Genomic DNA, 17,584 nt, shown 5'->3' on the forward strand with positions numbered 1-17,584 from the left:
TAAATAGGATGATGATGCGTCTCAGTGCACTTGAATCCATGACCTCCTGCATTGGCAACAACATTGATGCAATCAAGTTAAGATTCATGACAAGTTTAACATTACTTCTAAGAAACACTTTTGAGATAAAAATATTGTTAAATAATATACTTTTTTGAGAGAAAAAGTGTTTTTCTAACCTCCAAGATTGGGCCAAAAGTGATTTTGACATAATTAGTAAAAAATTTTAACTTCTCCCCAAAAGTAATTTTTGTTTCAAAAATATTTCTTAAAAATAATGCTAAACTGGCCCTCAATTTACTTTTGATTCAAAATTAATTAAGCATATAAATGTGAATGATAATTTAAGTAGAGTAGATTGAACATAATAAAGAAATAAATTAAAGGGGATATGGGTAAGCTAAACTTTTGTTGGCAATTTCCATCTTTGGGTAAACAATAACATTAAATGGTGAACAAAACTTTGAAAATGCATTCAATAAGTTTGAATTCCACGAAGTGCTTGCCTTGCTTCTATTGGCATTATTATGGGTTTGGTTTGGTTTACTTTCTTTTTTCCCAAAATCCAAATCGCCAACTTTTCTTTGGTAAAATTTTATTTCTTCAGTCTTTTCTTTTTGGTAAAATTTTACTAAAGGTCCTTGTACTTTTCAGAATATATAATTTTAATCTCCGGGTCAAGTTTCTTTTAATGAATCCTATGTGATGATAACATATATGTCCCGACTTTTTTTTATAGCTATATATTTCTCCCTTTAAAAAAAAATACAAAATTTTGTCCAAAAAAAAAGGAGAATGTATATATAACACATAATTTTTAAAAGAATCAAATTATTTGACACGAAAATTGGGCCTCAAACTGAAATTGTATATTTTAATTTGCAAATGCTAGTACAAATCTTTTTACCTCCAAACTCAAGGGAAAAGAAAATTAGTTTTAGGGATTTAATAATATTTTACTTCAATCTCTGATTCTTTATTTAGCTTGGAAAAAAGAGTACAAAATATTGGTCTTAAGAAACAGTGACCACTTGATTAAATTCATTTTTAAGGAAGGAGTGTGGGCGGTGGAATCCCTTTTGACCCACCATTGTCCTTTCCTGGCTCAGCCTGACCACTAAGCAATTGCCATGTGGCGTTCATTTAGTAGTTGGAAGACATTTCCAACCCAATGTGATTTGCGTTGTTTCTCACGTGTTGACCATTGAAAACCCTTACATAAGAAAGTACTACTGGTAAAACAAGCTGAAGAAGATAAAAGAAGCACACAATATGGACAATGACTTTTTTATAATATAATTATTTAAACTTTTACGTATACTTAGAACCACCCTTTCATATATATAAGCCACTTTCTCTTACCATTTTGGCTTGACAGGTAAAGTTTTTCTAAGTCTCTTGAGTTTGAGCTACTACCCCAATGGATGAGATTGAAATTCCTCAATATTTCATCTGCCCCATATCGCTGCAAATCATGAAAGACCCTGTTACAGCTGTTACATGCATTACTTACGACAGAGAAAGCATAGAGCAATGGCTGAAGACAGCCAAGGACACCATTTGCCCTGTAACCAAGCAGGTTCTGCCATCCAGTTCTTGTTTAACGCCAAATCACACGCTCCGGCGGCTGATTCAGGCTTGGTCCACGGAAAATGCGAGCGGTGGTATCGATAGAGTCCCTACTCCGAAATCTCCTCTCTGTAAGAGTCGTCTTCTTAAACTCATTCGTGAACTTGAAGTTCCTGGTTTGTATGTAAATGCTTTGAAAAAATTGCAAGTCCTAGCAAAGGACAATAGCAAGTTTATGGAGGAAGCCGATGTCCCTAAAGCTATGGTTTTGTTGTTGATAAGATGTTGTAATCAAAGTAAAACTATTGGTGTTGAACAAGCTTTGAGAATTCTATATCTTACTTGGACACCATCTGGTGAAATCAAGGCTGCTGTGAATGAAAATCAACGAATCATCGACTGTTTAACATGGATTCAAGGGTGTGACATTGCGAATCCTGTTGTTGTCAAGACTCTTGCCATGCAAGTCCTGAAAAGAGTGATTGAGGCTGCAAATACAAGGTTGCTGGAGAAATTGAAATCCGAATTCATGGAAGAAATGTTAAGGGTACTTAAACTGAAATTCTCTCAACAAGCAACCAAATCCGCCTTGCAAATTCTGATACAAGTATGCCTTTGGGGAAGAAACAGATCAAAAATCGTCCAAGCCAACGCGATGTTCGAGCTCGTCGAATTGGAACTCGAAAACCCGAAAAGAACATCACTGAACTGATCTTCAACCTTTTGGCACATCTATGTTCATGCGCTGATGGAAGAGCCGAGTTTCTTAGCCATGCAGGAAGCATAGCTATGGTGGCTAAAAGGATCCTAAGAGTGTCACCAGCAACAGATGATCAAGCTGTTCACATACTTTCATTAATCTCCAAAAATGCAGCAACAAAAGAAGTCCTTTCAGAGATGTTGAGGGTTGGGGCGGTAACAAAGCTTTGCATGGTGATTCAAGCTGATTGTTCAACCTATCTCAAACAGAAAGCCAGAGAGGTCCTCAGACCGCACTCTAATTTATGGAATAATTCTCCTTGTATTGCTGTTTATCTGTTAACCAGGTACCAAAGGTAGCCTTGGTGACTAAATTATAGGAATGATCACAGTTTAGAGTTGATTAACATGGATACCGGATGAAAATGAAGAAATGCGTATGGTGTATAGTTGATAAAGGTAAAAATCAGAATCCAAATCAAAGTGTCGTCTTCTCCTAAACATTTGAATTCAAACTTGGGTTTGAGTTCTTAATTTGACGGTCAATCACATCTACCTATTTTATATTTCACACCTCAGACACATGTGTCCAGTGTGTATTTTTATTATAAATAGAATATTTTAAATTTTATGTAAAATGAGTTATTGGTAAATTCTTAATCAGACCCAAATGAAATTATGATTATAATACAAATACGAAATAATTAACCATTTCTTTAGTTTTAACTTATAACAACATTATCACTGCTCAAAGGCATGTTTCCAATTATATGATATATAAATGGAATTTATAATCTTATTCAAGCTAACATATATTATAAAATCAAATTAATAAAAACTTATAATTTTTAATTTCCAGTTTTATAAAATAATTTTAAAATAAGATGAAATTTCAAAGGGATCAATGTTGAAATAACTTGGTCAATGATTTGCTTCTTTTTCTTTTAGTTGTAAGTCTTGTTGCGACTATATCTTCTTTTTTAATTTCGGAGTAAATTGATCTTTCTTAAAATAATTTAAAGTAATTTAATTTTTTTTAATTTTAAAAGTGAGTAATTAAAGATAATTAATTATAATGTTAACCTCTTTTATTACAGAATTAAATAATTGTCCAAGAATTCTAAACCCATTTTTTTCTTGAATGGAGAAGAGATGCATGGGCCGCTTAGAGTATGTTTGGTTAGCTACATTACAGCTGAACTCAATGGTTGGTTGGCTGTAATGAGCTATTACAGCCCTATTCCAAACGGGATTATTCAAGGCAAAAGTTCTGTTTACAATTCGGTTGTCTGGGTCAGGAATAACGATTCAGGGAATGGGTGGGTGAAAAATTTCCTCTAACTTTCAATTTTACCCTCATTTCTTTCTCACGTCTAAGCATTTTTCCTCTTTCTCATTCTTCTTCCCATTTCCTCCCAACCTTATCTCCCTCTTTTTCATGCTTCTATCCTCACCAACCTGTTCTCCCTTTGACAAAATAGAGAGAAAATAGAGAGGCCTTCAAATCGTTTCTTCGGCTATAGCAGCTGCTATTATGGTGAGGCGGAAAGAGCGGCCTATTGAGGAGTTTTACAATGCAATCGAGATAATCTATGAACCAGAGGCATGTAATATTATATTTTTCTTGTTTCATTAGGTTTTCGTTTAATCTTATCAATTAAACATTTGATTGATAATTTCAGTTTTTTGGGATTTTAATTAATTGGATACTGGGTTCGAACGTTTGATTAGTTTAATGTAGTTGTAGAATATGTGGAAATATTTGGTAACAACTATCCTGAAATTTGATGTATCAGTCCTTTGTGATGCTGAATGGCCCATGTTGGGAATTAGGGTTTTGGGTCCTCTTTAGAAATTGGATATATTTCTTACCTTGCTGCTTGTCCCTAGTTCCGCCAAAAAAATATGACCCTATGTTAGGCCTTTTATGGAGTTTAGATGGAAGTTTTAGACGTTGCAAAATTAGATTGCTTTTAGTGCAATGGTTCTTTTTACTGGATTTTGTTTAATGATGCTTTATTTGATACAGTTTGATGTGCTTTTTAGATCACATGTTTTAGATGAGATGGATCAGAGTATTCAGAAGAATACAATGAGAACATGGTAATTTTCAAACTGTGTTCTTAACCTTAAATGCTACTTTTTCTTCCTCTTCTTTCTTTCTTTTTCTTAAATTTTGTTAGTATAATGTTATAAGTTGAAAGAAGTAAGAGCATTTATTTCTTTGCATTTTCTGTCCTCTTGGAATGTACCGTATGCATTATGTTGTTGTGGTTAACTTTAAAATTTTATTGGTGGAGTGTTTTGAAAACTAGGAGGATAGAGGATTGGTGGAAAGAATGATAGAAAATGAGCATACTTTTTCGTTCATATTCTCTCTAGGAAAGATTTAGAAGTGGAATGCAAGAAAATGATATACATACTTAGTTTTTGTCTATAATCTCGCCATCCTTTTTGTTTTGTTGGATTCAAATTTGTTGGCTAATGTAGCAAATTCATTTCATTTTTTTTTATTTTCTTAGTATTTATAGTACCAAGTAAAAAGTGTTTACCATGCATGTACCCATTTTCAGACTTAAAGATCAGATAAAGCCCTTTATTGCATTTTTTTGGCAGTAATTATGTGATGCTAACTTTCTACGCTATTCAGTTCCAATGTTGAAAATTGTGTTCTATTTAAAATGTTAATGAGTTAGTTCTAAGTAGGAACCTTCACAATAGTCTTAACGAAGATATGATTTTCTTTAAATTCTACAGAATTTTCAATTCCATGACTCATGATATTATTACAAATCTTGTAAATTTGTAAGTTTGTTTTATGGATGTTTTTTCAGTCTTTATGTTGCTGTGGTATAGTTAGTTAACACAAGCCTGAATCTGACTCAGGCTTTGTGCTTTTGCAATTCTTGCTTAGCACAAGCATGAATCTTAGTCCATCATAATCATTTGATAGTCAATTGTTTGTATGATCTGACTCTGAGATTGAAGCTAATGTGGGCTGGTTTTTTTTAATCATTGTTGATTTGTATTGATAACATTTGCATGAGGATGGACCATCTTACCATATTGACTTCAAATATATATTATTGGTATATGTGTGCTCAAATCATTGGTGTTCATTACCCTCATTTTTCCACTGGTTTTCATTTATTTTGATTGATTCAAAAGTTGCAGATTTTATCTAGCATTTACATGGTTGCTAAGGACATTTTCATGTTTTCCATTCATTTTGCCTTTGGTTTCTTGTTAAGTTTATTTTTATTTGGATTTTTTAGTTGGAACCATTATGTGTTAAATGTGTATCCTCTTGAAATAATGGAATGGTTTGTGTTTTAGCTAAAAGAGTGGTTGAAGGTAGCAACAAGAAGGGGAAAAATATCACTCAAGGGTGTGCTAAGGTAGCAACAAGACAATATATACATGTTAAATTACATTTACAATTCGGATTTGATCTTTTTACTTTAAACAACAACATTTTGGTTATATTTAATTTTCAATATGTTTTTATTTTTGATATGTTTCATTTAAAACTATTTTAATCTTTTAATATATTTTTTAACTATTTTTATTTTTGATAACTTTAATTTATGTTATATTTAATTTTAGTCTTCAAACAATATTTTATATTACTTATATTGTTTGATTAAAAATTATAATTAACACTACAAAAATTATCTCAACAAACGAAACAAAAAAAAAAGAGTAAAATGCTGCAAATAAATCATGTTATGGTAAGAATGTAATGTATATGGAGTTTTAGATTTTATTTAAATACAAATAATAATCGAATATTTTAAAATACATAACTTTTAAGATATTTAACACACTATATACCTATAATCGAATTGAGTTAATACAAAATAAAAGAAATTAAGACCTTATTTTATTTTCTCATAAAAATTATTAAATTCATATTATGTTTTTCTTTTTACTAATTTTAACTATTCAAACAAAATAATATATATTTTTCTATTCACAATTATTAATTCAAATAAAACATTAGTTAATTACAATGTGAGAATGAATACAAACTTTTTAGGAGGTAAATTAAATATCGAATATTTTAAAAATTTTCATATAATATATGTATGTTTCTGTAGAACTAGAAACTATGTTTTTTGGATGTGGATGTATTAAATGGGTATTTTTTTAAAAAAATAATTATTAAACATCAGTCACCAATTAATCAAATCCACAAAAACACATTCTTTACTTTTCTTTCTTTTTTTTTTCTTTTTTGGGTGATTGATAAAGAAATGAATTTCAAGTTTTTTACTTGCAAAAATAGTTGTAATTTCTATTTTCTGCTTTGTAAAGATTCTTAATATGTATTATTCATTTTTCTTTGATAGTGTGTTATTGCTTTCTCTTCTTCTTTGGCTTGTTTGATTGCTTCCTCCACCCACAGTTGAGTGTCTTGTATTCAATGAATCACTGTAAGTTCTTTGGCAATTAAATTCGTTGATTTTATTTTACTGTTATTGAAATTAGTATTGGAGAAATGTGACCCTATTACTACGATTTAAAGATATGTAACACTTTAATATCTTACAGTAATAGTTTGTCTGCCTTTAATAGTACAAAGTGTGAGGCGTAAAAAAATTGGTATTGCATTGACAATATGGTTGCAAATGTGTACAGTTGCGAGTTGGTTCTTAGTTACATTGGGTGCCATCCATAGCCTACATACTTATAGACCAAGGATTAGATCCTATATTTTAGATTTTTATGTAAAACGAGATTATGTGAAAAGACTTGTATATGCTAGTGACGAGACATGTATTGAACAAGTTAGGATGAATAGAATTACTTTTTTTAAACCATGTGAGATATTACAAACTTTAGGGGAATTGAAGTTGTCAAGGAACATGCTTGTTGATGAGCAAGTGGCAATGTTTTTACATATCATTTCTCATCACCTTAAAAATCTAGTTATCAAGCATCACTTTAATAGGTCCGGGGAAACCGTTAGTAAATCATTTCACAATGTTTTAAATGCTATCATACGCTTATAAGATGTGTTATTTAAAAAGGCAGAGCCAATTATAGCTAATTCTACAGACCCAATGTGGAAATGGTTGAAGGTATTGGAGTGAGTTCTATATATAGCTTGTACATAATTTAGTTGATTTAGATTTAAATATAGTATCCTAACTCAAGGTTTTATACATGTGATTTAGAATTGCTTAGGTGCTTTAGATAGAACCCACATCAAGATTAGGGTTCCAACAGTTGATAAATCTAGATATCGAATGCGAAAAGGTGACATAGCAACAAATATGTTAGGTGTTTGTACACCTGAGATGCATTTTGTTTATGTTATTCCTGGTTGGGAAGGTTCTGTTGCTGATGGACGGGTTCTTCGAGATGCCATTAGTAAGAAATATGGACTAAAAGTTCCTCATGGTAAAGTGCAAAATTAGAGGACTTTGAATTCATCTTTAAGATCAAATTTTTTTGGAAATTAACCATGACAAATAATTTTTTTTACAGGTTGTTATTATCTAGTTGATGTTGGATACACAAATTGTGAGGGATTTCTTGCACCTTTTAGAGGACAAAGATATCATTTGAATGAGTGGCGTCAGGGTTACCAGCCAAGTACTCCGGAAGAATTTTTCAATATGAAACATGCTTCAGCACGTAATGTTATTGAAAAATGTTTTAGGTTATTAAAACTTAGATGGGGAATACTTAGGAGTCCATCATTCTATCCTGTGAGGATGCACAATAGAATCATTATTGCATGTTGTTTACTCCATAATTTTATTCGAACCTATATGAGTCTTGATCCTATTAAAGCGGAGTTGGGAGAAGGATTACCTAGTAATGTGATAGATGACGATGAACCGAATATCGTAAATATTCATCCATAAAATGCATGGGCTACTTGGAGGATGGAACTAGTCAACCAAATGTTCGATGAATGGCCAGCATCTAGAAATTAGTTAGGTTTAGGGTAAAAATAGTAAACATTAATTTGTTTATGTTATTTCATGTATCTAGTTTATGAAACTTTGGTGGTGTTTGAATTGTTTTTTATATTGTACTAGACTTGTTGTATTATAATTTATTTTCTTTTGATTCATCATGTGTTATAATTTTATAAAGTGTTGACCTTTTGATTCATGATATTGAACTTAATTTTAATTTGTTTTTTTCTTAAGATAGTTATGTCAGACTTTTCACAATCAAGTGTTTCTTCCCAAAATTCTCGAGGAACCAAAAGGAAATGGGTTACAGAAGAAGATGTTGTGTTGGTTGCCTGTATGGTCGACTTGCACAATGTTGGAACCTTCAATGCTGATATGGGATTTAAAGCCGGTTATTTAAATGAGTTGGAAAAAATGTTAGAAAAAGTTTTACCCAATGCCATGTTGAAGGCTAAACCTAATCTTGAATTGAGGATTAAGATATTGAAAAGGGATTGGTCAATCGTTTATGGCATGCTTAGTGGAAAAAACAATAGCAGTTTTGGTTGGGATGAACATAGGCAGCTTGTTGTTGCTGAAGATACGGTGTGGAACTCATATATAAATGTAATAATTATTTCAAGTCTTTATTATCTTATGTTGACCAAACTTATATCTAATATGAATTCCTCATTTTTATAGAGTCATAAAGAAGCTGGTCAATTTAAACATTGTAGTTTCCCTTATTATGACCAACTTACTGCTATTTACGCAAAAGATCGAGCCACTGGGAAAGATGTTCAAACAGCCGCTGATAGTATTGAAGAAATAGATGTTGATGATGTAGCTACTACAAATACTCATAAAGAAAGAAACAATTTCTATGGATGCGAAGCTGATGTTTCTTTGGATGACACAGATCTTTCAGCTACACAACCGTAACCAGCTAGAAACCAAGGTGATTCCACATTTTCAAAGAAGAAAAAAAAAGATTTCTGATGCAAGTGATCATATTTCTCCTACTTCATTTCATGATCCTGCCACTTTATTTGTGACAGCCCGATTTCGACCCTAATCGGACATAGTAGTTTCGGGACCACAAATCTGAGTCAAAAAAATATTTTAATATTCCTTTGGGAGTTTACTATGTGTGAATTTGATTGTGTGAAATTTTCGTGTTTAAATTTTGTTGTTTGAGTAACTGATTAAATAAAAAGGACTTAATCGCGTAAAAATAAAAATTTAGGGGTTAAAGCTAAAAGTATCTATTTGTTGTTGTCTTTTTATTTGGAAGGTTTAAACATGCGATTAGACCACTAAATAGTTAGTGGATGGCTAAGGACAAAACTAACCTTATTATATATATAAGTTATATTTATTTAAATAAGGCTAAATTAGTAATTAATAAATATTATAATATAAGATAGTTAAAAGCATAAAAACATTAGATTATTATCATCTTTCTTAGCCGAAACCAAGAAGGAAGAAAGCCATTAAATCTTAGTCAAGTTTCGGCCATATTCAAGCTTAAATTCAAGGTTCGTTTTTGTTCGGTTTTCGATAATTTTTACGTTTTTGAGATCGTTGCTTCGAATACTTTAAAACCCATGCCTTAATTTTATGAATTGTTGATGATTTTGAAATGTACCATTGATGAATGCTTGAGCTTTGTGATAGTTGATGATGAAATATGAAAGATATGTGAAAGATTAATATGTTTTGTCTTTGAATTTTTGATGAATTTGAGTAATTAGGGTTAAATTGTAAAAATAAATTTTTGAGGGGTTAAAATGTGAAATAAATGAAATGTGTGGGCTTGTAAAGATACTATGAATATTCAGCCCTAAAGGAGTGTAGTCAAATTTTGTGTATTTTGTGTTTTGAGCAAAAAGGACTAAATTGCAAAAAAGTGTAAAATGTTAGGGGCAAAATGGTAATTTTTCCATTTATGTATTTTTGGATTTAATTTAATGTTTTGATGAATAAAAAGGTTAAATTTGAATATGTTTAGATCGAGAAACAAAGAAAACGGATTTGGATCGAAAAAAAACGAAAGTAGTTGAATAGTCGATCGTGTCCGTTGATATCCGAGGTAAGTTTATTAGCTATTTAATTTTATTATTACATGTATGAATATCAAATGTATTTATGTTGAGTTAAAATTAAAAGTATATAAATCGAATGAGAAGTATGAAAATTATGTATATATATGTGTTAGGTTCGAATGAGTATGAATATACAAATATATATACATCAATGTCTTTGTAAATAATTTAGGTATGGAACTATAGGCATGTGATGTGTTCGAACATAGGTATGTATATATGTCAATAAAGTTTTAATTTAGTTAATGTTAATTGTTTTATATGTTTACATGATGTTCGAATAGATATATATATAAAGATATATATATATATATGTATCAAATATTTGTATAAGTTGGATTGAATAAGCATATATATATGAATAAATAATTATATTGAGTATAGGTATGAAATTATATTTATATATATGTGTGTTAATTTCGAAAATGTATGTGTATAATGTATAAAAGTACAAGTTCTTGTTTCGAATATAAGCATAGAGTAATATATATTTGTTAGATTCGAATATGTATATATGTACATGTATAAGATCTTGAATTGAAAAGGTATATGAAATTATATAGGTATATATGGAATTCAAATGTTAAAAGTACATAGTATATTATAAGTTAAATCTTATGATATTACTAGTGGAATCTAAAGTATGAGGTTATATATATATAAATGTGTTTCGGTTGAATTATTGAATTATTTAAGTTAGATTTGATGATTGGGATTTATATATATCCATGTGTTTTAAAGATATAAGTTATGAATATTGAGCTGAATTTTATGTGGATTTTATATACAAATATGAGATACAACTTCTGTGAATTGAGATTCTTTTGTTAAAGCTCAGTATCAATCGGATTTATTGCCAGTAAAATTATTCAGACTATACGTCTAGCAGGCTAAGTGTCGGTGATCTGAATCAGGTTATAAACCTAGCAGGCTAAGTGCCGGTGATCTGAATCAGGTGATCTGAACCAGGTTATAAACCTAGCAGGCTAAGTGCCGGTGATCTGAATCAGATTATAAACCTAGCAGGCTAAGTGCCGGTGATCTGAATCAGGCTATAAGCCTAGCAAGCTAAGTGCCGGTGAATCTATTAAATTAAGTGATTATATGCATTTGATATATATATATGATTTTGGTTATATGTAATGGATAAGTATATGAACATTTATTTATATGTATTTGATGAGCATATAAATGTTTGGATCTATGTGTTTAGTGAATAGGCACATATATTGGTTGTTATGAAAATTGTTGAATATACATGTATGCATTCGACACATGTGGATTAGAAGTATAAATGTGCATTTGGTTCATGTAGTTGATAAGTAAAATATAAGCTTTTGACTTATGTATTTGAAAGATCATAGATATGCATTCGATGAAATGCAAATGATAAGTATATTAGAAATTAGTATATGCAATTAATGATTATGTCTGTAACTTGATTATAAGCATACAATGTTTATACATATGTTCGTTTATATGTATTTTAGATATGCTATAAACTTACTAAGCTATAAAAGCTTACTTTGATTGTTTTTGTCCTTTTGTTTTATAGTTAAAAACCAAGCTGCAGACTCGGGGATCATTAGCGAATATCATCACTCTATCTATTATCTCGGTATTAAAACGTTTAAATTTTAACTTATGGCATGTATAGACTAAATAAAATTTTGGGAGTCGTACTTTAATGTACTGTATATATATAATTAATAGCCATATGGAACTAGCTTATTTTTCTTACGGTTTAACTGAACTGAAATGTTATGTTTTGTTATAAAAGGTTAAAGTAAAATTTATAATTATACTTACTTCATATTTGACTAATTTAATATAAATGTAAAATTCTTGAATTCTATTGAATGTCTGTGTTAAGTTGCGTTTTATCTGGTAACGCTTCGTAACCCTAATTTATCGACGTATACGGGTTAGGAGTGTTACATTATTGGCGGAAAACATACGGACTGTTGGCAATTAAATCAGTAGGAGTATTGCCTCCGAAGTGCTAATTCAACAAAAGTCAGAAATGACCATTCAAGCAAGAGCTCTAACATTATATCCAACATTATGTGAAGTAGAAGGTTTAACTGAGGATGAGCGCTATCACGCATTAAGCAAAATTCCATATCATCCAACGCAACTGCTCATTTTCTTTAGTTTACCTTCTTCTATGCGATTGAAATGGGTCAGAAGATTTCTTGCATGACCATTAAAAATCATGGTTGTGTTGATGATATTTTGGTAACTTTTTGTGTTTGTAATATTTGGATGGTATAATGACATGATAGAATGTCATTACAATGTTGTACCTTTTTGATGTTGTAAAATTTTATAACATATGGATTATGACATATAAACTAATGAAATCATGTAACTTTTTGTTAATATATGAATATTATATTTGGATGTGAAATATAATTCTCAAGTTATTTATTACTTCTAATATTTTGTTTTTATTTATTGTAGAATTATTAAATTATTTGTTTCACTGATGATATTTTAGCACATTAAATATGTATTGCAATTTAAAAATAATAAAGTAGATTATATATTATTTTTATAGTATTATATATTATGATTTTTTAATTCATATAATAATAATTTTATTAAGAATTTTATTAAATTATATATCATTTTATTAAATTATATTTAATAATAATTATGTTAAAATATGGTTAAATTATTTATTATTTTTATTAAATTATTTTTAATAATAATCTTATTAAAATTTAATAACAATAACAGTAATCATCGACCTAAAAAAAATTCTGCTAAGGGTATTCTAGTCATTTTAGTTTTTTTCCTTATGCTATTACAACATCGTTCCATTCAACCAAACACAAGAATACTATTACAGTTTTATTCCATTTCATTCAACCAAACAATTGAATTACGAATTACAGCTTTATTCCATTACAGCTCTATTCAATTACAGCTCTATTCCATTACAATAAACCAAACGTACGCTGCTTAAGTTTGCATTTACTTTTTTTTTCCTTTTCCTTTTAATGGATTTACTATTAAAAATATAACAAGCTGACATTAATATTAAAATCATAAAATAAATCATCATTTCATTTTTAAAATCATCAAATTATCTAAAATTATACAGATTCTCAACAAAAATTCGTGGACATATATCTCCATTAACAAAATTCTCATGGAAAGTGTCTACATATAGACAAATATTTCATGCCTATTAAATTTGTATGGTTCCAATATTAGTTGCATGGAGATCAGCTTTAATTTCCCCCATGCTTGTTTCAATATATCTACATACGCAATAATAAAGAAAAATCAGAGCGCCAATCTCAAGAAGATGGATAAGAAGACAACAAATGAGATGGAATACAAGAATGGTTCCTCCAAACCCTAGAGTGCAACATCAACATCTCCCTTGCTTTTTCCTTGGTCTTGTAACTACTACCAAGTTGAAGCACGAAACACAGCTTTGCCACCACCCCAACTTGCAACATCTCTTTAAGTACCCTAGATGTTGCTGAAAACCTGCAAATCGATGACAGAATCCTCACTGCCCTACCGCTTACCACATGCGAAACCCTGAATATTTTCTTCGACACCATCGCTAGCCCCGCTCCGTGGTTCAAGAACTCCGCCCTCCCTTCGGCGCAACCGCAGAGCTGGTCCAAAACAACCATTGCCAGCTCCGAAGCTCTCTTGTCGGAGCTTTCGAGAAGAAGCTCAATCAAGACGAACACGGCTCCTCCTTCCACGGCTTTGATCCTGTTCCTTCCCCATGGACAAAGCTCCACCAGGAGTTTCAATGCTGCCTTGGAGGCTTGTTGCGAGATCTGATCACGCAATGTGTGCACGATTTCGGTGAAGAAATCGGGTGTAAGGCTGATCAAATGGATTGGATCTGCCACTTCAAAAATATCCTTTAACAGCATCGTGGCGTATGCTCGAGATTGGTAGCTACCATTTCTCAGGATTTGCACTAAACTCTCCACAAATTCATAATCATTGCTAATAATACTTTTTAGACAGCTTTCCGAGACCTTGATATGATAAAGAATGCTCAACGCTTCATCGCTGGCTTTTAAAAATTCGGGCCCTTCATTGCTTTCGGTTTCAAGTAATAACGTAGAATTATAAGTCTTGATGATTGAAACAAGGAATTCAACTGCACCAGCAGCTTCCAAGCAGCTTCTGTTTCTTTCACCTTCGAGGGTGATTGATCTGAGCCTTTTAAGGCATTTGACTTGCATCTCAGGGAACTTTTTCGCATCTTTAAGGAGCTTGGCGATCTGGGTTTTGTCGATGGGAGGCTTCGGTGTTGGGATTCTTTCAACTCCATGGGAAGCATTGACTGTGCACCATGATTGGATCAAACGACGAAGAGTGTGATTTGGGATTAGATCTGAATCGTGTAACACTTGTTTCGTTACCGGACATACCTTGTTCTTGCATGAAAACAACCATTGCTCTATACTGTCTCTATCGTACGTTATTCCAGTTGAGATGGTAACAGGATCTCTCATTAGTTGAAGGGAAATCGGACAAAGAAAAAGGGAAGGAATCTCAATTTCATCCATACTTTATATATATATATGTATTTTGGAGTTACTAATTCTATAGGCAAAAAAAGCAAAAACCAGCTTTTATGACACTCTATATATGGAAGATATGATGATGGGAAATAAAAATGGAATGAAATGTAGTTACCTCAAACTCAGTCTGAACTCAAAACACTTGCAAAAATGGCTGGTGGGAGAGAGGGTTAAAGGGAGGCATTTTATACATGGAGAGGAGAAAAAGGTATAGACAAATGCAAGCTGTTGATAATAAATAAATAAAGTCAAAACACGCAATGCAAAATTAGAGGGAAATGGAGAAAGGGAAATTAATTAGGACCATTTCCAAGGTTTTGAAAGAAGAAAAGCTCAAAAGGGTCTGGCATCGAATAAAAAATTCGAACGACTTTAGTTTAAAGGCATTAAATGGGGAGCTTTGGGGCAGGCGTCGGTGTTGCAATACCCTGCTCCTCAATCCTTATTCCCACTTTGACTTTCTCTCTTTAAATAATACTTTCTCTCATTATCATTTTCAACTCTTTTTTTTTTTTTAAAGTTAAATAACTTACCAATGTATACCCATAAGGATGAGCAGTAGCGATTTATATGTAATAACAGAGTTTGGATTCATTTGTAATTTGTATTAAAAAATAGAGGGTTTGTTTTGTTATGGAGGGTTGCATGGGGTGGTTCCCACAGCTCCTCATGTGGCTCGTGGATATCCGCCCCAGTCCCCACGCATTTTATGGGCTGCGCCTTTAAGAAATCCATGTATTTGTTGAGGTCAACTGAAAACGTCTGTCGTTAAAAATAAAAAATGTTGGTATGCTAAGAGATCGTCTTTAATGACGTTACCGTTTTACAACCTCTACATTTGTGCCAACTGCACTCATCCATGTATCTATTAATTAATTAATTAATTACTCCAATTTTACTATTTTATTAAATTCCCAATTAGATCTTTTAAGTAAACAAAATTCATATATATCATATATTATTTTTTTTTATTTTTTATATGCTCTTTAACTCTCGGTATTTCAACTTAAAAAATGAAAGTTTATTTACGTTTATATACAATTATTTCAACAATAATAATATCAATCAAATTAAGATTTCGTCTGTAATATATTTACATTTAGTATATTGGCATATTTAATAAATTTTTGACAAGTGTATATATGTTCACGTGTTTATTTCATTTTCCAAGCATTTTTTTATATTGCAATTTTCTTTAATTATTTTTTTATTTTGTTGATATAAGGCTTAACAGGAAAGGGAATAGGAAGGAGATGACCGTGGTTTACGGAGGCCAATTCACCTAAAGAAGTAGAGAGTCGAACAAGAACAAGAGGATAGATAAATTGAGAATGTGAGTATAAAGTTGCTTAGAGTAACTTTAGGGTGTCTAGGAATTTGATCCTTTTTACATTGCTTGCTAGGTCTTTATAGAAAAGGTTTTTTTGTACATTAGATATGGCAAGATAAACATTTAGTCTTGCTTAATTAATGCATAAAAGAAAATCATGGGTGTATATTGTGGGGACTCTATTAATACGAGATTATTATGCTTGAATAGACTCCTTAACATGTCGAGAGTGTGTTCACTCCTTTACGTCGAGCGGGTGGTCTAGTTGAACACCTCTTTAAATCATGATCAATATCAGGTCTATGTTACCTAAAAAGCTGACACATGTTTGCATGACGATAGGATATAACATATTAATATTTCACTTTTCTAAACATATAGTAATATTTTCTTTATATTGGAAATTTTTTTTTTAAATTTCAATTTGAGATGAAAGTATGATTTATTTTATCCATCAACTTTTTCGTAATGGTACCAAAATTAATGTTGTGGAGTTTGAAATTCAAGAATTTAAGGAATATAGAGAGCCAATTACATACCAAATTAATAATATTATGTATATTGTGATTCAAGATTTGAGAATTATTTATAATAATTATTTATTTATAAAATATTATCATTAGAAGTCTACGTAACACATGGAACACCTAGATCTAGATTTAAGTATATAAAAAAATATCGGCCAAAAGTCTTTTCCGTTTCATGAGAAAAAGTCCATGATTGTTAGCATAATTTAAGTAATACATGTATATCTGAATATGAAGTCTAACATTATGGATATATCCTTTATATAAAAAAATTATCCCAAAAAAAAGATTGAATGAGAAATGCACATATTTGATGGATTCATAATTGTCTGAAATAAACAACAGTTGGATGTTTTGATAAATAGAGGAAATAGGCAATGCAATAAAACAAATGTCCAAGTTGAAAGCCGAGATCGTTTGGCTAAGATGTATGTTGAGAGGCAATTAAGGAAGGGGAGCAGAAGTTGCGGATAATAGGGCATTGGGATAAGGGAGTGGTCAATCGGCCTGAGCTGTATATCTTGGGATCCAGGAATGAGACAATTGATTATCGGGCAGTGCCGGCGCCAGACATGGCCATTGTTCGCCAATCAGTTCCTACTTATGTATTATCAAAGGATAAGGATTCCTTATTATTATATCCAAGCTTTCATCTGCTTCTTATTTTATTTTAATTTTTAATAAAACAGTTCATCTTCCGAGTTTTTATTTTTTTGATAATTGAATTAGAAGAACGAAATTATTTGGGATAGAATCTAGTGGCGCGGGACTAGAATTAAATTGTACTATTTTAATAGTCTATATCTTTATAATTTTTACTATTACTAATTTAAAATTTTATAAATTATAAAAGGTGTAAATGAAATTTTTTGTA

The 17,584-nt window shown here is 31.1% G+C and overlaps 2 protein-coding genes and 1 pseudogene across 11 annotated transcripts; 2 read left to right on the plus strand and 1 right to left on the minus strand.

Moving 5' to 3' along the window:
• Positions 1-1,334: 1,334 nt before the first annotated feature.
• Positions 1,335-2,846, plus strand: LOC107900085 (E3 ubiquitin-protein ligase PUB24-like; annotated as a pseudogene).
• A 557-nt stretch (positions 2,847-3,403) lies between these two features.
• On the plus strand, positions 3,404-12,044 carry LOC107900170 (uncharacterized protein At2g29880). Of its 10 annotated transcripts, XR_005918094.1 has the most exons (8): positions 3,404-3,875; positions 4,298-4,371; positions 5,605-5,666; positions 6,621-6,704; positions 8,440-8,786; positions 8,883-9,718; positions 10,192-10,272; positions 11,841-12,044. XR_005918094.1 is itself a non-coding variant. In XM_016825892.2 (6 exons), exons 4-6 carry the CDS (start codon positions 6,695-6,697, stop codon positions 9,120-9,122), a joined length of 618 nt encoding a protein of 205 aa, XP_016681381.1. In that variant the 5' UTR covers positions 3,410-3,875; positions 4,298-4,371; positions 5,605-5,666; positions 6,621-6,694; the 3' UTR covers positions 9,123-9,354. The 10 variants fall into 10 exon arrangements, 1 of the variants encoding a protein (XP_016681381.1); XR_005918093.1 differs by having other exon boundaries at positions 8,440-9,718; XM_016825892.2 differs by lacking the exons at positions 10,192-10,272; positions 11,841-12,044 and having other exon boundaries at positions 3,410-3,875; positions 8,440-8,807; positions 8,883-9,354.
• Positions 12,045-13,395: 1,351 nt separating this feature from the next.
• On the minus strand, positions 13,396-15,347 carry LOC107900466 (E3 ubiquitin-protein ligase PUB23). The gene has a single exon (XM_016826106.2). The coding sequence runs from the start codon at positions 14,836-14,838 to the stop codon at positions 13,594-13,596; it is 1,245 nt and encodes a 414-aa protein (XP_016681595.2). The 5' UTR covers positions 14,839-15,347; the 3' UTR covers positions 13,396-13,593.
• Between the last annotated feature and the right edge of the window lie 2,237 nt (positions 15,348-17,584).

Source organism: Gossypium hirsutum, chromosome D09, assembly GCF_007990345.1.
Source record: "Gossypium hirsutum isolate 1008001.06 chromosome D09, Gossypium_hirsutum_v2.1, whole genome shotgun sequence".
NCBI classification, from domain to species: Eukaryota; Viridiplantae; Streptophyta; class Magnoliopsida; order Malvales; family Malvaceae; genus Gossypium; species Gossypium hirsutum.

Bases quoted from the DNA above. Each gene is read 5' to 3' on its own strand.
- LOC107900466 (XM_016826106.2), bottom strand. From the start codon at position 14,838: ATGGATGAAATTGAGATTCCTTCCCTTTTTCTTTGTCCGATTTCCCTT.
- LOC107900170 (XM_016825892.2), top strand. The intron at 8,808-8,882 runs GTAATAATTATT...TCATTTTTATAG, and splicing joins TGTGGAACTCATATATAAAT to AGTCATAAAGAAGCTGGTCA.